This window comes from Coregonus lavaretus, assembly GCF_964263955.1.
Source record: "Coregonus lavaretus genome assembly, chromosome: 2".
Classification (NCBI taxonomy): domain Eukaryota; kingdom Metazoa; phylum Chordata; class Actinopteri; order Salmoniformes; family Salmonidae; genus Coregonus; species Coregonus lavaretus.
In genome coordinates, this window is record NC_139989.1 from 56,124,674 (window position 1) to 56,147,762 (window position 23,089).

The 23,089-nt window shown below is 42.6% G+C and overlaps 1 protein-coding gene across 1 annotated transcript in view; it reads right to left on the reverse strand.

The window, feature by feature from the left end:
- The window catches only part of LOC311146277 (BAR/IMD domain-containing adapter protein 2-like 1), a 73,062-nt gene extending 60,713 nt beyond the window's left edge, over positions 1–12,349 (reverse strand). Inside the window, exons 1-3 of the mRNA XM_084182771.1 lie at positions 12,007–12,349; positions 743–818; positions 372–458 (exon numbers count right to left, since the gene is read on the reverse strand). Coding sequence (XP_084038897.1) covers positions 372–458; positions 743–818; positions 12,007–12,057 — 214 coding nt within the window. The 5' untranslated portion in view covers positions 12,058–12,349. The remainder of the gene's footprint in view (positions 1–371; positions 459–742; positions 819–12,006) is intronic.
- Between the last annotated feature and the right edge of the window lie 10,740 nt (positions 12,350–23,089).

The following is a 23,089-nucleotide window of genomic DNA, read 5'->3' on the forward strand; positions in this document are numbered from 1 at the left end:
CTGCTGATTAAATCCTGTAAGACTGAGCTATACTTATATTATCAGGACCTCAATGTCCTAACAATTCACCCCAATGTATATTTAAGGTGTATGGGTGCCGCTCTACTGGAGCTATTGTGTGGCTGGTGACCACGTTGAAGTAGAACTCATGGACATCCACTACAGTCCAGCCAAAGCTCCACAGCTGGGTTTGAGAGAGGCATTGGGATGGGAGGGACTATTGGCACCATCCCCCTCACCAACAAGGGGATAGGTGATGAATCTACAAAGATCAATAAGAGATCCAAAAGAGGTCTACCAAGGGTCTCAGTTGAGTTAAATCAGAGACATTCAGACATGGACTGTAACATGGCCAGGGAGGTAAGACTTACCCAACTCCCTGGAGACAGGAGAGACGGCAGCATTCTCCCCGATCTTAGAGACCGCATCAAAGTACACCTTTCCAGCCAGGCTCATCGCTGTAAAAAAAGAAGTATTTCTTTACAAAATGTGGAAATGCAGAGCGTAAAATTACTACTACACAAGCACCCTGAATTTAAAAATCAGACCTACTGTTTATAATACATATAATACAGCTTTAAACGATGACCACCAACATCTATGACTAATGCATGAGATAACTGAAGCTAAATGATGGTCAGAGACATGTTCTGGTAACCAAGTAACCTGCCATGGTAATAAAATACAGTACAATGTAGTACAGTTCAGTACAGTACAGTTCAGTAATAAGACGGCTGCTCACCTGCCACTGATTTCTCATAGCTCTTCCCCAGGTTGACCAGGTTCCTGAGCCCAGGGTTGAACTGTTCCATTACATTCTGGGAAGAGAAGATGGGTAGTTGGGTTAAATGGGGTCACCATCACATCAACATGAGATATTCTCAGCCTCTCAGGCTTTTCTCACTTTCTCTCTTTAGTGTGTGTTAGTGAGAGACGAAGGCAGTGAGTGAGTGAGTGATGTATTGATGTATTGAGTGATTGATTAGGCTAAACGAGTGAGAAAAATGTGACTGAGTGACAGAGTGACTGACGTATTGAGTGAGTGATGAAACGAGTGAGAGGAAAAGGAGTCAGTGAGTATGTACACCATTCATACGGCTACAGAGAGTGGTACTCAGCCCAACGCACAATTGGGTGCACAATGCCTGACCTACAGGTCACCTACAACACCAGGTGTCACAGGAAGGCCAAGAAGATCCTCAGGGACCTCAGCCACCTAAGCCTCGGACTGTTCTCCCCGCTTCCATCACTCAGACGCAGGCAGTATAAGAGCATCATGGCTAAAACTGACAGACTGGCTAATAACTTCTACCCCCAGACCATCAGGCTGCTGAACAGCCACCACTAGTCAGCTAGTCAGGGGACCCTTACAGTATGTGTTCCCTTACAGTTGTAAATATGTGTATATTATAATTTGTATTATTGTCCCATTCACTTCTGTTGACCTGCACTGTTGGAACTCAGAGCTTAAGAATTTCCCTGTACCCTGTAATTACATCTGTGAACCTGTGCATGTGACTAATACACTCTAAACTAAACTAATACAGTTAGCACTACAACCTCTGACCAAAGCAGCCAATGAGTAACCAGAGATTGACAAAGGACTGTGACCTACACTCGGTCTTTCAGCTGCATTCCAATTGCAACACTGCCATTCCTCTGACTGAGACAGAGACAGAAATGAAACAGAACATGGGAGTAGATGGAAATACAAAATCTGAGAGAGAGAGAGAGATGCCAGATCTATCAATTACATATATCTTCCTTGACCGCATGTTATCATGCATGTTTAGAGGTAATTTCCAATGTCAAGAGGCTTTTTTGATTGACAGCTCCAATGGATTTCAATAAATCAGGAACCCAAGGTCTCTCTCAGAGGTCTCTGTCATATTTTTATTTTCCCAGGAGCCTCCATTCAATACAATGACAATGGATTTGACTGGTATGGATCCTTGAGGACCATTAATGTCAGCTCCGTTATCATCCTATATAATTGATTCTCTGTGGGATCATGATCATTGTCTCAGGGGTCTTCCTTCCTGTACATACTTCTTCTTTTATCTCTTATATGACAGCTTTCTTATTTATTAATGACGTGCCCTGTTATATCATGTTTACCTTTCAAACTATTTTTACTGTTTGGAAAGATAAGGGTGAGTTACACACAAGAATGTTATCCGGGAAATGATTTCTAAAACCATAGTAGCATATCCGTACAGTATTGTCTATGAACAAAGCAGGAGGAGAATACAGTGCAGTGCAATGTAGTATGTTATGGCTATGCAAAGTGACACAGTAAACAGTAGACTACACAATGAATAGTAGACGGTATGCAATTCACTGGTGAGTCAACTGGTTTGGCAGTAAACTTCTTATTTTAGAGAGCACGGCAAATATGTATGTTATGATACGTAATACATAGGCAGTTAATAGATATGCCTGTTATAATTCATCCATTACTATGCTCAAGCAGGTCTCTATTATTCATAAGGGGGTAAAAAAAAAAACTGCATAATGCTGCTTTGCTCCCAGGTAATATTTTAAATAGGACAATTTCAACCCGCATGGGTCCTCTTTTGCATGTACTCACATCATATTAGGAATAAAACCCATGTTAATAAGCATGAGAAGCAGTCAGGAGCAGCTCAGTTGACTTGCCTACCATTGAGACCTAATAGGTGATGTTGGAGTAGGAGAGGGAGGCTGTCTAATCTTACCATAGTCAAACCCTGCAGCTAAATAATTAAACCTGTGGACAGTTTCCCCTCTGTTTCATCATCACCTCAAGGAGAGAGAGGAGCTAAAGGTGTTCTGACTGTCTGAGGGGACCAAAGTCTAGCTCTCTCGGGTGGAGTTAAATGCCAGTGAGAGGCACATCAAGGCATCCACTTGTTCCTCCTTTCTTTCATATCGCAGAGAGAGAGAGAGAGAGAGAGCACACACCCTTTCACTCAACAACCTGTCGAGTGTGTGCACAGTGAGTGTTACACAGTAATAGCTAATAATCCTTAAGAGTCTTAACAATTTTTCCTGTGAAGCGCATTGCGTTGCATTCATGTCTGAAATGTGCTATATAAATACAGATTGATTTGATATAATGTATGCACTCACTAACTGTAAGTCGCTCTGGATAAGAGCGTCTGCTAAATGACTAAAATGTAAAATGTAATATTAGGACCCCTTTAGGTATCAACATTAAAAAGTATATATATTTGATGAAACATTGAATTTGGCCTTACTGCTATTAGCCCATAGAAACGCATTGAATAACAGATTCATACATGGAAAAATACATCAAAAGGAAGTATGTTTTAAAGTGTCTGTCCTATATCTGAGAGGTATAAGAAAGATCAGGAAATAATTTGTATTATATTTTGACCCATATTTAACAACTTTTTTTGGGGTACAATGTTTTTTTTCTTTTTTACTGGTACCAGGCTACCTTCAGACGAGTCTTGTGAGCATGATAGAGCAAAACGGAGAACACCGCCATGTTCGTGAGAGTCTCATCTGTAGGCCAAACCGTTCAGACGCTACAGACAGTGCCTTCGGAAAGTATTCAGACCCCTTGACTTTTTCGACATTTTGTTACGTTACAGACTTATTCTAAAATGGATTAAATAAATAAAAATCCCCATAATGACAAAGTGAAAACAGGTTGAGAAATTCTTGCAAATGTATTAAAAATAAAAAACAGAAATACCTTATTTACATAAGTATTCAGACCCTTTGCTATGAGACTCGAAAATTGAGCTCAGGTGCATCCTGTTTCCACTGATGATCCTTGAGATGTTTCTACAACTTAATTGGAGTCCACCTGTGGTAAATTCAATCGATTGGACATGATTTGGAAAGGCACACACCTGTCTATATAAAGGTCCCACAGTTGGCAGTGCATGTCAGAGCAAAAACCAAGCAATGAGGTCAAAGGCATAGTCCGTAGAGCTCCGAGACAGGATTGTGTCGAGGCACAAATCTGGGGAAGGGTACCAAAACATTACTGCAGCATTGAAGGTCCCCAAGAACACAGTGGCCTCCATCATTATTACATGGAAGAAGTTTGGAACCACCAAGACTCTTCCTAGATCTCGCCGCCTGGCCAAACTGAGCAATCGGGGGAGAAGGACCTTGGTCAGGGAGGTGACCAAGAACCTGATGGTCACTCTGACAGAACTCCTCTGTGGAGATGGGATAACCTTCCAGAAGGATAACCATCTCTGCAGCACTCCACCAATCAGGCCTTTATGGTAGAGTGGCCAGACAGAAGCAACTCCTCAGTAAAAGGCACATGACAGCCCGCTTGGAGTTTGCCAAAAGGCACCTAAAGACTCTCAGACCATGAGAATCAAGATTCTGGTCTGATGACACCAAGATTGAACTCTTTGGCCTGAATGCCAAGTGTCACGTCTGGAGGAAACCTGGCACCATCCCTACGGGGAAGCATGGTGGTGGCAGCATCATGTTGTGGGGATGTTTTCAGCAGTAGAGACTGGAAGACTAGTCAGGATCGAGGCAAAGATGAACGGAGCAAGTACAGAGAGATTCTTGATGAAAACCTGCTCCAAAGTGTTCAGGACCTCAGACTAGGGTGAATGTTCAGCTTCCAACAGGACAATGACCCTAAGCACACAGCCAAGACAACGCAGGAGTGTCTTCGGGACAAGTCTCTGAATGTCCTTGAGTGGCCCAGCCAGAGCCTGGACTTGAACCTGATCTAACATCTCTTGAGAGACCTGAAAATAGCTGTGCAGCAACGCTCCCCATCCAACCTGACAGAGCTTGAGAGGATCTGCAGAGAAGAATGGGAGAAACTCCCCAAATACAGGTGTGCCAAGATTGTAGCGCCATACCCAAGAAGACTCAAGGCTGTAATTGCTGCCAAAGGTGCTTCAACAAAGGGTCTGAATACTTATATAAATGTGATATTTCAATTTTTTATTTTTAATAAATTAGCTAACATTTCTAAAAAACTGTTGTTGCTTTGTCATTATGGGGTATTGTGTGTAGATTGACGAGGGGAAGAAAAAAACAATTTAATCAATTTTAGAATAAGGCTGTAACATAACAAAATGTGAAAAAAGTAAACAGGTCTGAATACTTTCCGAATGCACTGGATGTTTTCGTGAGAAGACAGATTTTCAGAATGTCTCAGTCTGACAAACACCGCTGTAGCTCGGCCACCAGATATAGGGGGTTAATTAATGGGTATGACTGAAGAGTGAAAAAAATAATTATGTTTTTCCAAAGGCTTTGACAAGTGTCAAATTGATCCATTGATGTGGATACTGTAACACTTAGTGTAATTGTATGTTGTTCTATCTGATATAACACTAAGTAGCATTTGTGATATTCAAATGTAGAAAAAGGAACCCGAGACGAGACTGAGAGAAACTGTTTTTTCCCCCCGAAAAGACAGAGCCTTCCCAGCAATAGATTTCATACCACCTACTCATCTGTCAAAATGAGAGGCCATTAACTGACACAGTTGGTGCGTGGTCAATGGACATTAGGGAAATAATGATGGGATAAAAAATGATTAAATGTGGTGGAGTGAACAATGAGGGGGAGTTTTTCTGCTTTCTATTCTGTCTATTCTCTCTAACCACCCAGAGTAAGACACAGCCTGACGGCAAGTGTAGCCGATGAAATCATGACAATACATCAAAGCTGGGCTACACTATGAAGAAGGGTATACAGTTGGGGAAAAAAGTATTTATTCAGCCACCAATTGTGCAAGTTCTCCCACTTAAAAAGATGAGAGAGGCCTGTAATTTTCATCATAGGTACACGTCAACTATGACAGACATAATGAGGAAAAAAAATCCAGAAAATCACATTGTAGGATTTTTAATGAATTTATTTGCAAATTATGGTGGAAAATAAGTATTTGGTCAATAACAAAAGTTTCTCAATACTTTGTTATATACCCTTTGTTGGCAATGACACAGGTCAAACGTTTTCTGTAAGTCTTCACAAGGTTTTCACACACTGTTGCTGGTATTTTGGCCCATTCCTCCATGCAGATCTCCTCTAGAGCAGTGATGTTTTGGGGCTGTCGCTGGGCAACACGGACTTTTAACTCCCTCCCCCATAGAAAATCTTTGTTGAGATCTGGAGACTGGCTAGGCCACTCCAGGACCTTGAAATGCTTCTTACGAAGCCATTCCTTCGTTGCCCGGGCGGTGTGTTTGGGATCATTGTCATGCTGAAAGACCCAGCCACGTTTCATCTTCAATGCCCTTGCTGATGGAAGGAGTTTTTCACTCAAAATCTCACGATACATGGCCCCATTCATTCTTTCCTTTACACGGATCAGTCGTCCTGGTCCCTTTGCAGAAAAACAGCCCCAAAGCATGATGTTTCCACCACAATGCTTCACAGTAGGTATGGTGTTCTTTGGATGCAACTCAGCATTCTTTGTCCTCCAAACTCGACGAGTTGAGTTTTTACCAAAAAGTTATATTTTGGTTTCATCTGACCATATGACATTCTCCCAATCCTCTTCTGGATCATCCAAATGCACTCTAGCAAACTTCAGATGGGCCTGGACATGTACTGGCTTAAGCAGGGGGACACGTCTGGCACTGCAGGATTTGAGTCCCTGGCGGCATAGTGTGTTACTGATGGTAGGCTTTGTTACTTTGGTCCCAGCTCTCTGCAGGTCATTCACTAGGTCCCCCCGTGTGGTTCTGGGATTTTTGCTCACCGTTCTTGTGATCATTTTGACCCCACGGGGTGAGATCTTGCGTGGAGCCCCAGATCGAGGGAGATTATCAGTGGTCTTGTATGTCTTCCATTTCCTAATAATTGCTCCCACAGTTGATTTCTTCAAACCAAGCTGCTTACCTATTGCAGATTCAGTCTTCCCAGCCTGGTGCAGGTCTACAATTTTGTTTCTGGTGTCCTTTGACAGCTCTTTGGTCTTGGCCATAGTGGAGTTTGGAGTGTGACTGTTTGAGGTTGTGGATAGGTGTCCTTTATACTGATAACAAGTTCAAACAGGTGCCATTAATACAGGTAACGAGTGGAGGACAGAGGAGCCTCTTAAAGAAGAAGTTACAGGTCTGTGAGAGCCAGAAATCTTGCTTGTTTGTAGGTGACCAAATACTTATTTTCCACCATAATTTGCAAATAAATTCATTAAAAATCCTACAATGTGATTTTCTGGATTTCTTTTTCTCAATTTGTCTGTCATAGTTGACGTGTACCTATGATGAAAATTACAGGCCTCTCTCATCTTTTAAGTGGGAGAACTTGCACAATTGGTGGCTGACTAAATACTTTTTTTCCCCACTGTAGTTAGGACAACCCTTGTTCATTGTCACAGTGAACTTAACTGTATAGGTTACAGACTTAAGTAGACAGTAGGCTACTTGAAAGCCTGCTCAATTATGCTAGGCATGAGTGTTGTAGGCTAACTGAAGCCTCTCACAACAGAAGTATTATGTTTTGTGCCTCTACATCAGGGATGGGAAACTGGCAGCCCACGGATCAATTCTCAAAATTTGGTTGTGCATCAGCAGATCTCTTGTTCTGTCAGTCACTGACAGTCACTCGATTAGCCCATGTCCGCTAAAAATGTATAGATTAGTAAATTAATCTAACGGCAAGCTATCTAAGCTAAGCATGGTCGAATTACCAACCGGGGGCCCCATTGATCATCAGATATACAGTGCCTTCGGAAAGTATTCAGACCCCTTTACTTTTTCAACATTTTGTTACGTTACAGCCTTATTCTAAAATTGATTAAATAAATACAAATCGTCAGCAATCTACACACAATACCCCATAATGACGAAGCGAAAACAGGTTTTTAGAAATAGTTGCACATTTATAAAAGATAAAAAACAGAAATAACTTATTTACATAAGTATTCAGACCCTTTGCTATGAGACCCGAAATTGAGCTCAGGTGCATCCTGTTTCCATTGATCATCCTTGAGATGTTTCTACAACTTGATTGGAGTCCACCTGTAGTAAATTCAATTGATTGGACATTATTTCGAAAGGCACACACCTGTCTATATAAGGTCCCACAGTTCACAGTGCATGTCAGAGCAAAAATCTGGGGAAGGGTACCAAAACATTTCTGCAGCATTGAAGGTCCCCAAGAACACAGTTGCCTCCATCATTCTTAAAATGGAAGAAGTTTGGAACCACCAAGACTCTTCCTAGAGCTGACCGCCCGGCCAAACTGAGCAATCGGGGGAGAAGGGCCTTGGTCAGGGAGGTGACCAAGAACCGGATGGTCACTCTGACAGAGACCTAGAGCACAAAGTACAGTGAGATCCTTGATGAAAATCTGCTCCAGAGCGCTCAGGTCCTCAGACTGGGGTGAAGGTTCACCCTCTAACAGGACAACGACCCTAAGCAGACAGCCAAGACAACGCAGGAGTGGCTTCTGGACAGGTCACTGAATGTCCTTGAGTGGCCCAGCCAGAGCCCGGACTTGAACCTGATCAAACATCTCTGGAGAGACCTGAAAATAGCTGTGCAGCGACGCTCCCCATCCAACCTGACAGCTTGAGAGGATCTGCAGAGAAGAATGTGAGAAACTCTCCAAATACATGTGTGCCAAGCTTGTAGCGTCATACTCAAAAGACTTGAGGCTGTAATCACTGCCAAAGGTGCTTCAACGAAGTACTGAGTAAAGGGTCTGAATACTTATGTAAATGTCATATTTCAAAAAAACTGTTTTTGCTTTGTCATTATGGGGTATTGTGTGTAGATTGATGACGAAAAAAAAACGATTTAATCAATTTTAGAATAAGGCTGTAACATAACAAAATGTGGAAAAACTCAAGGGATCTGAATACTTTCCGAAGGCACTGTAATTAAAAACTGCAAACATTTGTCTCCACCCAATGGCAAAATGTGTACAATTGTAGCAAACTTGCTTTAAAACTGAAACATTTTTCTCTACACCCCATGGCAAAATGTGTAGAATTGCAGGAAATGAACTGTATCTTCGCTAGGGCCGCTCTAACTGCAGTTAGAGTTGGTCCGCCCCTTTGCTGCTATAACAGCTTCCACTCTTCTGGGAAGGCTTTCCCCTAAATGTTGGAACATTAATGCGGGGACTCGCTTCCATTCAGCCACAAGATAATTAGTGAGGTCGGGCACTGATGTTGGGCGATTAGGCCTGGCTCGCAGTCGGTGTTCCAATTCATCCCAAAGGTGTTCAATGGGGTTGAGGTCAGGGCTCTGTGCAGGTCAGTCAAGTTCTTCCACACCAATCTCGACAAACTACCTCTGTATGGACCTCGCTTTGTGCACAGGGGCATTGTCATGCTGAAACAGGAAAAGGCCTTCCCCAATCTGTTGCCACAAAGTTGGAAGCACAGAATCGTCTAGAATGTCATTGTATGCATTAGCGTTAACATTTCCCTTTACTGGAACTAAGGGGCCTAGCCCAAACCATGAAAAACAGCTCCAGACCATTATTCCTCCTCCACCAAACTTTACAGTTGACACTATGCATTGGGGCAGGTAGCGTTCTCCTGGCATCCAGCAAACCCAGATTCATCTGTCGGACTGCCAGATGGTGAAGCGTGATTCATCACTCCAGAGTACACGTTTCCACTGCTCCAGAGTCCAATGGCGGCGAACTTTACACCATTCCAGCTGACGCTTGGCATTGCGTATGGTGAGTTTAGGCTTCTGTGCGGCTGCTTGGCCATGGAACCCCATTTCATGAAGCTCACAACGAACAGTTATTGTGCTGATGTTGCTTCCAGAGGCAGTTTGGAACTCGGTAGTGAATGTTGCAACCGAGGAAAGACGCTTCAGCACTCGGCGGTCCAGTTCTGTGAGCTTGTGTGGCCTACCACTTCGCGGCTGAGCTAGAAGTTTCCACTTCACAATAACAGCACTTACAGTTGACTGGGGAAGTTCTAGCAGGGCAAACATTTTACGAACTTGTTGGAAAGGTGGCATCCTATGAGAGCGCCACGTTGAAAGTCACTGAGCTCTTCAGTAAAGACATTCTACTGCCAATGTTTGTCTATGGAGATTACATGGCTGTGTGCTCGATTTTATACAACTGTCGGCAATGGGTGTGGCTGAAATAGCCGAATTCACTAATTAGAAGGGGTGTCCACATACTTTTGCATACACTACCAGTCAAAAGTTTGGACACACCTACTCATTCAAGGGATTTTCTTTATTTTTACTATTTTCTACATTGTAGAATAATAGTGAAGACATCAAAACTATGAAATAACACATATGGAATCATGTAGTAACCAAAAAAGTGTCAAACAAATCAAAATATATTTTAGATTTTAGATTCTTTAAAGTAACCACTTTTTGCCTTGATGACAGCTTTGCACAATCTTGGCATTCTCTCAACCAGCTTCACCTGGAATCCTTTTCCAACAGTCTTGAAGGATTTCCCACATTTGCTGAGCACTTGTTGGCTGCTTTTCCTTCACTCTGCGGTCCAACTCATCCCAAACCATCTCAATTGGGTTGAGGTTGGGTGATTGTGGAGGCCAGGTCATCTGATGCAGCACTCCATCACTCTCCTTGTTGGTCAAATAGCCCTTATACAGCATGGAGGTGTGTTGGGTCATTGTCCTGTTGAAAAACAAATGATAGTCCCACTAAGCGCAAACCAGATGGGATGGCATATTGCTGCAGAATGCAGTGGTAGCAATGCTGGTTAAGTGTGCCTTGAATTATAAATAAATCACTGACAGCAAAGCACCCCCACACCATCACACCTCCTCCTCCATGCTTCACGGTGTGAACCACACATGCGGAGATCATCTGTTCACCTACTCTGCGTCTCACAAAGACACGGTGGTTGGAACCAAAAATCTCAAATTTGGACTCAGACCAAAGGACAGATTTCCACCGGTCTAATCTCCATTGCTCATGTTTCTTGGCCCAAGCAAGTCTCTTCTTATTGGTGTCCTTTAGTAGTGGTTTCTTTGCAGCAATTCGACCATGAAGGCTTGATTCATCCAGTCTCCTCTGAACAGTTGATGTTGAGATGTGTCTGTTACTTGAACTCTGTGAAGCATTTATTTGGGCTGCAATATGAGGTGCAGTTAACTCTAATAAACTTTTCCTCTGCAGCAGAGGTAACTCTGGGTCTTCATTTCCTGTGGCGGTCCTCATGAGAGCCAGTTTCATCATAGCGCTTGATGGTTTTTGCGACTGCACTTGAAGAAACGTTCAAAGTTCTTGAAATGTTCCGTATTGACTGACCTTTATGTCTTAAAGTAATGATGGACTGTCATTTCTCTTTGCTTATTTGAGCTGTTCTTGCCATAATATGGACTTGGTCTTTTACCAAATAGGGCTATATTCTGTATACCACCCCTACCTTGTCACAACACAACTGATTGGCTCAATTCATTAAGGAAAGAAATTCCACAAATTAACTTTTAACAAGGCACACCTGTTAATTGAAATACATTCCAAGTGACTACCTCATGAAGCTGGTTGAGAGAATACCAAGAGTGTGCAAAGCTGTCATCAAGGCACGGGGTGGCTACTTCGAAGAATCTCATATTTAAAATATATTTGGATTTGTTTAACACTTTTTTGGTTACTACATGATTCCATATGTGTTATTTCATAGTTTTGATGTCTTCACTATTATTCTACAATGTAGAAAATAGTAAAAATAAAGAAAAACCCTTGAATGAGTAGGTGTGTCCAAACCTTTGACTTGTACTGTATATAGTGTATCTCTAGTCCCTATGGCTATAGGTCTACAGTATTTGGATGTGACACAAGTAGTGAGCAACCTGTTATCAACACCACTTTCGGAATTCAGCCAACTTCTGACAACTGAGGAAGTTATTACCCTACGTAGTAAAACAACATTGAAGGTGTTTATATGGGAGGTGTTTTCTCGGGGAAAGCCCAACCATTTATGGTACCTCATAAAGGTTAATTCACAGTTAATTATGGCATATTGATTCAAGCAACACAATGTCTCGTATGAATCGCCGAGCTCGAGGACGCATCTGTTAGAATACACACGTTAATTTACCTTGTATGTACTTTCGGTGAGCTTGTTCACTTCTTCCGGGTCCCTCGACATGGTTATATCCCTTTAGGCGCCGTTTAAAAACAATACAAATGTCCGAATAGACTCCCCAGACAGAATAAATACAAGTGACACTATCGACTCATCGAATTCCTCATAACCAGCGCATAGCCTGCCGAGAAAGATCCTATTTACCTGGCTTTCCCTACTACAGTAGTCGGTAATGAAAAAGTGAGAGACAATTTCTTCCGAAGACAAAAGTGAAGCGCAACCGTGCGTTCTCAAAGGACTGTCTGGGTAAAAGCTGAGCTGTCAAACTTCTACTTCGATTAACAGTGAGTCAGTTGGTAGGAAAGGTAGGCGGGCATGGTGTTATTGTTCGACGTCATTCATTAGAGCGCTATGAAAGGTGACAGTCTACAGTGGACACTGGCAGGTAGAAGGGCGCTCCCTGGAGGCGACCAATGGCCAACCACGTGGGCAGAAAATGTATAATCTATGGAATAATTATAATCCATATCCTATTTATCAATACAAAGATTAATAATTGAAAAACACTGGACACCATTTATTTAGGCTAACCTTCCGTTTCTTTCCCACTCATAGATAAACATAAGCCTAATTCCCTGCTAGCAGTCTCGATAAATTGAGAAACAAAGCTTTATCAGGCTCAAACCTGTTGCTGCAACCTGACATAATATAGTGATGGGTCGTTCGCGAACGAACGGTTCTTTTTGAACGGATCTTTTTGCTGAACGTCGGGAGCCGAATCGCATCGGGTGAAAGAACCGTCAATTGGCTCCCTGATTTGCATATTGCTACTATTTTTTGTTTTTGTTTTTCAGGCCATCTAATAATTTGGCCCGGTACAAATGTATTTGAACACGCATTTCACGATCTGACATAATGTAGCCTACCTTCTGGGCTGTACATTGGAGATTAGCATTTTCTTTTCATGGTTTTAGGTCAATTCATAAGCATTTTCAACGAAGAGCCGTTTGGGAGCCAAATGTTCCGGCTCTTTTACTTGAATGGAGCCAAAAATCTAGATAAAGTTCCAAAAAGCGTATCCTTGACGTGGTCATATTTAATTTACAAGTGAAGAGAATATTAATATCACTAAGAACTACAACAAGCCACATAAATCACCATAATAGTGCCTATGTCGAACGCTGATTCAGGACATGCTCGTGATTAGCCTACAATCAACAAGGGAGGTAAGCAATAAAACGGGAGTGAAGTCACCTTCGACAGCGTAGTAATGGTCTGTCTGACATGCAGTGGAGAATCACTCGATGAATAAAGTCAGAAGAGGACTAGGGCAGGGCCAAGGACATCTAATCCATTATACACTGCTCAAAAAAATAAAGGGAACACTTAAACAACACATCCTAGATCTGAATGAATGAAATAATCTTATTAAATACTTTTTTCTTTACATAGTTGAATGTGCTGACAACAAAATCACACAAAAATGATCAATGGAAATCAAATTTATCAACCCATGGAGGTCTGGATTTGGAGTCACCCTCAAAATTAAAGTGGAAAACCACACTACAGGCTGATCCAACTTTGATGTAATGTTCTTAAAACAAGTCAAAATGAGGCTCAGTAGTGTGTGTGGCCTCCACGTGCCTGTATGACCTCCCTACAACGCCTGGGCATGCTCCTGATGAGGTGGCGGATGGTCTCCTGAGGGATCTCCTCCCAGACCTGGACTAAAGCATCCGCCAACTCCTGGACAGTCTGTGGTGCAACGTGGCGTTGGTGGATGGAGCGAGACATGATGTCCCAGATGTGCTCAATTGGATTCAGGTCTGGGGAACGGGCGGTCCATAGCATCAATGCCTTCCTCTTGCAGGAACTGCTGACACACTCCAGCCACATGAGGTCTAGCATTGTCTTGCATTAGGAGGAACCCAGGGCCAACCGCACCAGCATATGGTCTCACAAGGGGTCTGAGGATCTCATCTCTGTACCTAATGGCAGTCAGGCTACCTCTGGCGAGCACATGGAGGGCTGTGCGGCCCCCCAAAGAAATGCCACCCCACACCATGACTGACCCACCGCCAAACCGGTCATGCTGGAGGATGTTGCAGGCAGCAGAACGTTCTCCATGGCGTCTCCAGACTCTGTCACGTCTGTCACATGTGCTCAGTGTGAACCTGCTTTCATCTGTGAAGAGCACACAGCGCCAGTGGCGAATTTGCCAATCTTGGTGTTCTCTGGCAAATGCCAAACGTCTTGCACGGTGTTGGGCTGTAAGCACAACCCCCACCTGTGGACGTCGGGCCCTCATACCACCCTCATGGAGTCTGTTTCTGACCGTTTGAGCAGACACATTTACATTTGTGGCCTGCTGGAGGTCATTTTGCAGGGCTCTGGCAGTGCTCCTCCTGCTCCTCCTTGCACAAAGGCGGAGGTAGCGGTCCTGTTGCTGGGTTGTTGCCCTCCTACGGCCTCCTCCACGTCTCCTAATGTACTGGCCTGTCTCCTGGTAGCGCCTCCATGCTCTGGACACTACGCTGACAGACACAGCAAACCTTGTTGCCACAGCTTGCATTGATGTGCCATCCTGGATGAGCTGCACTACCTGAGCCACTTGTGTGGGTTGTAGACTCCGTCTCATGCTACCACTAGAGTGAAAACACCGCCAGCATTCAAAAGTGACCAAAACATCAGCCAGGAAGCATAGGAACTGAGAAGTGGTCTGGGGTGTCTTGCTAATTACATATAATATCCACCTGCTGTCTATTCCATTTGCACAACAGCATGTGAAATGAATTGTCAATCAGTGTTGCTTCCTAAGTGGACAGTTTGATTTCACAGAAGTGTGATTGACTTGGAGTTACATTGTGTTGTTTATGTGTTCCCTTTATTTTTTTGAGCAGTGTATGTTGTCCCTATCTGTCCAACAGGTATCTGCTGTCCCTGGCTGGGAAATTACCACAACAACATACAGTTCCATCACTATCCACCAGATGTCAGTCGCTGCCACGTTTTTACAGTTCAATTCTCAGTGCCTGATGATTGTAGGAGAGTGTGTGCGGGAACATCTAGCCTAAAACAAAGTAATCTAATTTTAGAACATAGTCTGAACACTCAACCTTTACATGGAACGATCTAAAGGTCATTTCTGGCCTTCCCTTGTTAGATGTTGCTTGCCTAGAAAGGTATTATCTTTCCCCTATGCTGGATTTGCTATGACTATTACATGCATTGCATCACTTTTGGGCATGTGATTTGACAACACTAACACATCTATTTGGTTCACTTACCCTCAAATCAAGGAGAGGAAGAGAAATACCATGCATATAGATTTAAAAATTAAATTGACAGAACCTTTGCCTGTAAATGTCAGTTGAAGTCGAAGCCTGGAGTTTGTGCCCAGGGAGAGACCCAGAGCAGATAGGATAGAATGTGATATGAGTCCAGGGCCTCTGGGTCTATTTGGACTATTGTATTCCCACACCGCCATTTTGCTTTCAGATGACGATGACATGCTTTATTATTTCCTGAATCGATATTAAAGTTGGAATCCGTTGCGGTGAAACTGCCATGTCCATTTGCGATATTACAACAACAAAGACGTTACTTCAAACAACGAACACTGTTCTTTCCCCCCTCAGACATCATTGCACGCTCGATAGAACAGCTGAGTATGTACTAGGTCTACAATTTTTTTTTACCACAACGCTGGATGCTCCTCTCCTCGGTTTGAAAACAATAACAAATTCACCTTTCGCGGATCTCACACACACTCTGTTGGAATGGGAAAGACGTCTCTCTCTTTGTGTAATTAATGGAAAGTCCTTGAGGCGCTATTACCTCAAGGTTTTGTCAATGTGGTTTGGAATGCACCTCTGGACTGAGTAAATCAGTTAACATGACATCATGAAAACCTTCACATTTTTTGGATGTTTTTGAAAGTAAATGGCCTATGCATAGATATTATTAATAGCGGGTTGCCTCAGTGCAGATGTAACAGCTTTATGATCAAATTGATCATACTGCAGTACTGCACATACAGTTAGGCTGATATAGGATAATATATATACACTACCGGTCCAAAGTTTTAGAACACCTACACATTCAAGGGTTTTTCTTTATTGTAGAATAATAGTGAAGACATCAAAACGATGAAATAACACATATGGAATCATATAGTAACCCCAAAAAAGTGTTAAACAAATCAAAATATATTTTAAATTTGAGATTCTTCAAATAGCCACCCTTTACCTTGAGGACAGCTTTGCACACTCTTGGTATTCTCTCAACCAGCTTCACCTGGAATGCTTTTCCAACAGTCTTGAAGGAGTTCACACATATGCTGAGCACTTGTTGGCTGCTTTTCCTTCACTCTGTGGTCTGACTCATCCCAAACTATCTCAATGTGGTTGAGGTCTGGGGATTGTGGAGGCCAGGTCATCTGATGCAGCACTCCATCACTCTCCTTCTTGGTAAAATAGCCCTTACACAGCCTGGAGGTGTGTTGGGTCATTGTCCTGTTGAAAAACAAAGCAATCCCCCCCCACACACACACACACCATAACACCTCTTCCTGCATGTTTTAAGGTGGGAAATACACATGCGGAGATCATCCGTTCACCCACACCGCGTCTCACAAAGACACGGCGGTTGGAACCAAAAATCTCCAATTTGGACTCCAGACCAAAGTACAAATTTCCACCGGTCTAATGTCCATTGCTCATGTTTCTTGGCACAATCAAGTCTCTTCTTCTTATTGGTGTCCTTTATTAGTGGTTTCTTTGCAGCAATTCGAGCCATTAAGGCCTGATTCACACAGTCTCCTCTGAACAGTTGATGTTGAGATGTGTCTGTTACTTTAACACTGTGAAGCATTTATTTGGGCTGCAATTTCTGAGGCTGGTAACGCTAATGAACTTATCCTCTGCAGCAGAGGTAACTCTGAATCTTCCATTACTGTGGCGGTCCTCATGAGAGCCAGTTTCATCATAGCGCTTGATGGTTTTTGCGACTGCACTTGAAGAAACTTTAAAAGTTCTTGAAATGTTCCATATTGACTGACCTTCATGTCTTAAAGTAATGATGGACTGTGAACTCTGAACAAAATGTCAATATTATTCATTGTACAACTTACATTTACATTTTAGTCATTTAGCAGACGCTCTTATCCAGAGCGACTTACAGTTAGTGAGTGCATAAATTTTTCAACTTCTATAAACCAAAAGCTTATTTTGTCCTTTCCTAACACTCCAACACAACAATTCCAGTCACTGCATTCACCATGAATTAACAAAAACTTTATTGTCATACCAGAAGTGATATATTTTTCTGTGAAAACCATTTGTAACTCCACAATACTGTTTTGTTCCACAGTTTTGTCCAAGCAGGCTGGTGATCTCCATACCCTCATTGTCTTCTCCCTCTCTCATTGTTTACATCTTGCTGTCTAACTCAAGGACGAGTTTCCATCAGTGCTGAGTGAATAGACACTGACAGTGGTGCTGATAGTGCAAAAGCAGTTAGCTTTCAAAAGAGCGCCTAACTATTGTTAATCCAGCAAGGCCGCCTAGCTCCTATTGAGACTTGCTTTTCTTGCCTTTCTTCACATAAATGTTTGATAAAGCAGCAGTGAGTGAAATGACACCTAGGATGAAACTTTGCGTATTGTTTATGTGACAACTAGGATCCAGTCAGTACCGAAATTAGCCAGTCCTGAAATACTTGTGTATTTTACGCAATGCACCTACCCATACACCTCTCCCAATCCCAGTCCTAGTTGGTTATAGTGTGTGCAGGTGTTTGTTCCAGCCTAGCACTAAGACATCTGATTCCACTAAAGGTGATCCAGATGGAGGCCATTATAAATTGATCATTTTGATCAGCTATGTTGGGTTGAAGCAGTATCCTGCACTCACAGCAGTCCTCTGAGTATGGAGACCTCTGTCTTAGACTGTGTAACAGTGTGTCCAACACGTACAGTAGTACAATATGATTATTTTTCGTGACCTTTTGGTCCAAGTTCTTCACATGTTCTTTGTAACCTTTTGGTCCATTTGTAATCTGTCTCAAAATGATCTAAATGGAGTAATTTGCAAAACTGAGTGTTCTAATATGCAAGTCTTGCAACCCGTTCCCAACCCAGTCCAATCTGAGGAACACCAAGCATCAGGACACATCGTGCTGTACCTCCAGCAATGAAAACAGTGAGATCTAGTTAGTATGAGATGAACTGAGCTGCAAGCAGAACACAGGCAGCAAGCAGCAACCCATTATGCTTGGATCTATTTCTGCTGTCAACAAAGTAATTATTAGACCACTGGCAAAATACAGATTTTTGTTGAAAAGGGAGTACATTAAGGCACTGTATCCATGCTCTGAGAACACTCAGTGCGGCAGCCATCTTCTCAAAATTGCATAGCCCACTCGATTAGAGTGCACTTTTAGACACGAGAAGCTGTGATTCTGAGGTTCATCAACCAGTCATGGAAAGGTACAGAAGTACAGCCACCACTTAATTAGAGGAGAAGAATTTCAAGGCACAGCATTAAAGTAAATAGAATATAGAATAGCCTTTTGTGTCTCTGTTTCAAGGTGTATACTTACCTCTCTAGGATGCTCAAGGTGCTGTTGTTTTAGTTGAAAAATGTCTCAAACTTAATATGTATTTTTTTTACAAAAACTTCTTTGCCTCCTTCAAACTTGTGTGCCTTACATATCCTCGAGGAGAAGGTAACCCTGAAAGCTATTTTGTATTTTTCTGTGTTATAAAGCAGTGGCTGTTTTCATTCTATGGTTTCCTAGATGCAGTGCCCTGTTCAAATAGTAACCTTGAATACCCCCCTATAATAAAAGCGTATTGAAAGAGTTCTGTATCATATCACATCTGAAATGAATGTATGTGTATGGAGCAGTTAGCACCAAACAAATCCCCATTTCATTTATTGAGCATTGATTTATCCATGCCAGACTGTTTCAAAGCTAGCCAGAATGCCAGACTATTTCTGCATTCATCAACGCTACATCCATTCCATAATTTCCATGCCCACCCAAACAGACTGGCCCTCTCCCGCATAGACCACTTCAAAGCTAAAATGTTGTAACACATTGAGTAATCTGAGATTCATTCCTATCGATGAACAATATTTTCTCACAGACAAATGACACGTTTAGGATGACTGGTATTGACATTCAGAAGCTAATACATCTTGCACCAATGCACACAGACAGCCAACCTGCCAGTGGGGGCATACAGCCCCAGCCTCTGTGATTGCTTTGATAATATTGCAGTGAGAGCCTTGCAGTGTGAACATTTCATAACATGAGTGAACTAACGCTGATGGAAAGTCCACTGGGATCCACTCTGGAGGATGAGTCTGGGGCTCTCCCCCAGCTATATATTATTTTCAAATGCATTTAGTAAACAAGGTAGAGCCAGATGTAGGGCTCGTTTAGTTAGATTCATTTGGGGGTATGGAACGCCTCAACCCTTCTCCTTCTTTCCTTCCTTCCTCCCATCCCTCCGTTCTTTGAGGTAACCACTGATCTAACACAGCCCAATAGCAGACATAGAGTCATTCAACACTGGTCACTTGAACAATGTTTACATACTGCTTTACCCACTTTATACTGTATGTTTATACTGTATTCTAGTCATGGGTCATCCTATATACAGTAACTACTCATTATATATATATATATATATATATATATATATATATATATATATATACAAAAGTATGTGGACACCCCTTCAAATTAGTGGATTTGGCTATTTCAGCCACACCCGTTGCTGATAGGTGTAGAAAATCGAGCACACAGCCATGCAATCTCCACAGACAAACATTGGCAGTAGAATGGCCTTACTGAAGAGCTCAGTGACTTTCACATAGCACAGTCATAGGATGCTACCTTTCCAACAAGTCAGTTCGTAACATTTCTGCCCTGCTAGAGCTGCCCCGGTCAACTGTAAGTGCTGTTATTGTGTAGTGGAAATGTCTAGGAGCAACAACGGCTCAGCTGCGAAGTGGAAGGCCACACGAGTTCACAGAATGGGACCGCAGAGTGCTGAAGTGTGTAAAAATCATCTGTCCTCTGTTGCACCACTCACTACCGAGTACCAAACTGCCTCTGGAAGCAACATCAGCACAATAACTGTTCGTCGGGAGCTTCATGAAATGGGTTTCCATGGCTGAGCAGCTGCACACAAGCCTAAGATTACCATGCACAATGCCAAGCATTGGCTGGAGTGGTGTAAAGCTCACCACCATTGGACTCTGGAGCAGTGGAAACGCGTTCTCTGGAGTGATGAATCATGCTTAACCATCTGGCAGTCCGACAGATTAATCTGGTTTTGGCGGATGCCAGGAGAACGCTGCCTGCCCCAATGCATAGTGTCAACTGTAAAGTTTGGTGGAGGAGGAATAATGGTCTGAGGCTGTTTTTCATGGTTCGGGCTAGGCCCCTTAGTTCCAGTGAAGGGAAATCTTAACGCTACAGCATACAGTACAATGACATTCTAGACGATTCTGTGCTTCCAACTTTGTGGCAACAGTTTGGGGAAGGCCCTTTCATGTTTCAGCATGACAATGCCCCCGTGCACAAAGCGAGTTCCATACAGAAATGGTTTGTCGAGATCGGTGTGGAAGAACTTTACTGGCCTGCACAGAGCCCTGACCTCAACCCCATTGAACACCTTTGGGACTGTGAGCCAGGCCTAATCGCCCAACATCAGTGCCCGACCTCACTAATGCTCTGCAAGTCCCCGCAGCAATGTTCCAACATCTAGTGGAAAGGCTACCCAGAAGAGTGGAGGCTGTTATAGCAGCAAAGGGGGGACCAACTTCATATTAATACCCATGATTTTGGAATGAGATGTTTGACGAGCAGGTGTCCACATACCTTTGGTCATGTAGCTCAGCTGGTAGAGCACGGCGCTTGTAACGCCAAGGTAGTGGGTTCGATCCCCGGGACCACCCATACACAAAAATGTATGCACGCACGACTGTAAGTCGCTTTGGATAAAAGCGTCTGCTAAATGGCATATTATTATTATTATGTAGTGTATATTCCGGACACTGACTGCTCGTTCTGATATTTCTTATATTCATTATTTTTACTTTTTGTATTGTGTGCGTATTGTTTTGTATTGCTAGGTATTATTACTACACTGTTGCAGCTAGACACACAAGCATTTCACTGCACCTCGGATAACATCTGCAAATCTGAGTACGTGAACAATAAACTTTGATTTGACAGCAGGGGTTCCATAACAGCATGTTACACCAACCCAGTCATGTTAGATCAGCGATTATTCCAAGCAAGTAATTGAAAATGACCCTAGAGATCAGTCTCCACAAGGAATTGCCTTAAAGGAGAAGTTGACTTTATAGAGTGCAGACACTTTTTTTAGCAATTTCACTTGTTTTTGAGAAACTTACCCCAACCAGTGATATACACGTAAAATGTAGGCAGGCATGACTGTAAGATGCTTTGGATAAAAGCGTCTGCTAAATGGCATATATTATACATTTAACATTTACATTTTAGTCATTCAGCAGACGCTCTTATCCAGAGCGACTTACAGGAGCAATTAGGGTTAAGTGCCTTGCTCAAGGGCACATTTACGTCATTTAGCAGACGCTCTTATCCAGAGCGACTTACAAATTGGTGCATTCACCCTATAGCCAGTGGGATAACCACTTTACACTTTTTTTTTTTTTTTTTTTTTTTTTTTTTTTATATATTTTTTTTAATATTATATTATTATTACTTCATCATGCTCGTTCTACAGTGTCAGGGCTTAGAGAAAAACATCAACAAAAGCTCCAAAAACACACAAATATGTCCTTTCAGAAACGGCAACACTCTCAGTATAGTGATGCAGGTCTTTAGATGTTGTACACATGCAATTGTGTCATTATGAACGTTTTCAGCAACGTTATATTCCATTTTGTGCGACTCGAGAGGTTTCCCCTATCTATCTGTGATATTTCTCTGCATAGTCTCCGCGAGCCAATGCTAACTAGCGTTAGCGCAATGACTGGAAGTCTATGGTATCTGCTATGGGGATGTAGATAAAGGGCCACATTCCCAAGGTATCCCTTTTAGCACTTTGGGACTGCTTGGGAATGAAGGTTTAAACCAGCAGTGTTCAGATTCGAGAGTCAACTAGAGTCAAGCACAGCTACAGCACATTTCCATTGTACAAAACGGTGCTACCTAAAACCTAAAAGGGTTCTTCGGCTGTCCCCATAGGAGAACCCTTTGAAGAACGCTTTTTGGTTCCAGGTAGAACCCTTTTGAGTTCCATGTAGAACCCTTTCCACAGAGGATTCTACATGGAATCCAAAAGAGTTCTACCCGGAACCAAAAATGGTTCTACCTGAAGAACCCTTTTGGAAACCTTTTTTCTAATAGTGTACTTACATTGACTTCATTGCCATTGAATGCCTGCCTTGTCGTAGCCTATAATCTATGTGCATGTGAAAACACAGAGGTGAATCCGTTTAGATGGCTCGTCTGCTCCACAGAGATATGATAATTACAACACTTTACATGGAAATCCTCCTGGAATTTGGTATTTTTGATCGTGTCAACCAACTCTACAGTCACAGACAGCTAGCTGCATCGAACGGATCCTCAGTAGTGTTTTCAGACTTGAGAGGGAGCGCTGTCTGTCTGACTACAAAGAGATCATTGATCATTGAGGAGTCCTGAGACCGTATTCATGAAGTGTCAATAATGCTGTTCTAGGATCCGTTTTGCCTTTTAGATCATAATGAATATGATTAAATGAACAGTGGGGACCTGATCCTAGATCAGCATATGAGATGCTTTATGACTGTGAAAGGGTTTTTACACTATTAATCGCTTCCCTTTCTGCCATTCATGCAGACGGCAACCGCTTACTAATTCTGAGAGCTTGTTTTTCCTCATAGGCTCAGGCTAATTACTGTGGTCCAATACCCATGGAGATAGCTAAATACTGTATGTTCAAAGCAGACGTGTGACAGACAAGGGACACTTGTTGCGTTTCAAGTCTTACTTCCCTCTCGTTTGATCACAAATGTTGTTTTGACGGCAGGAGCTGAACACATGA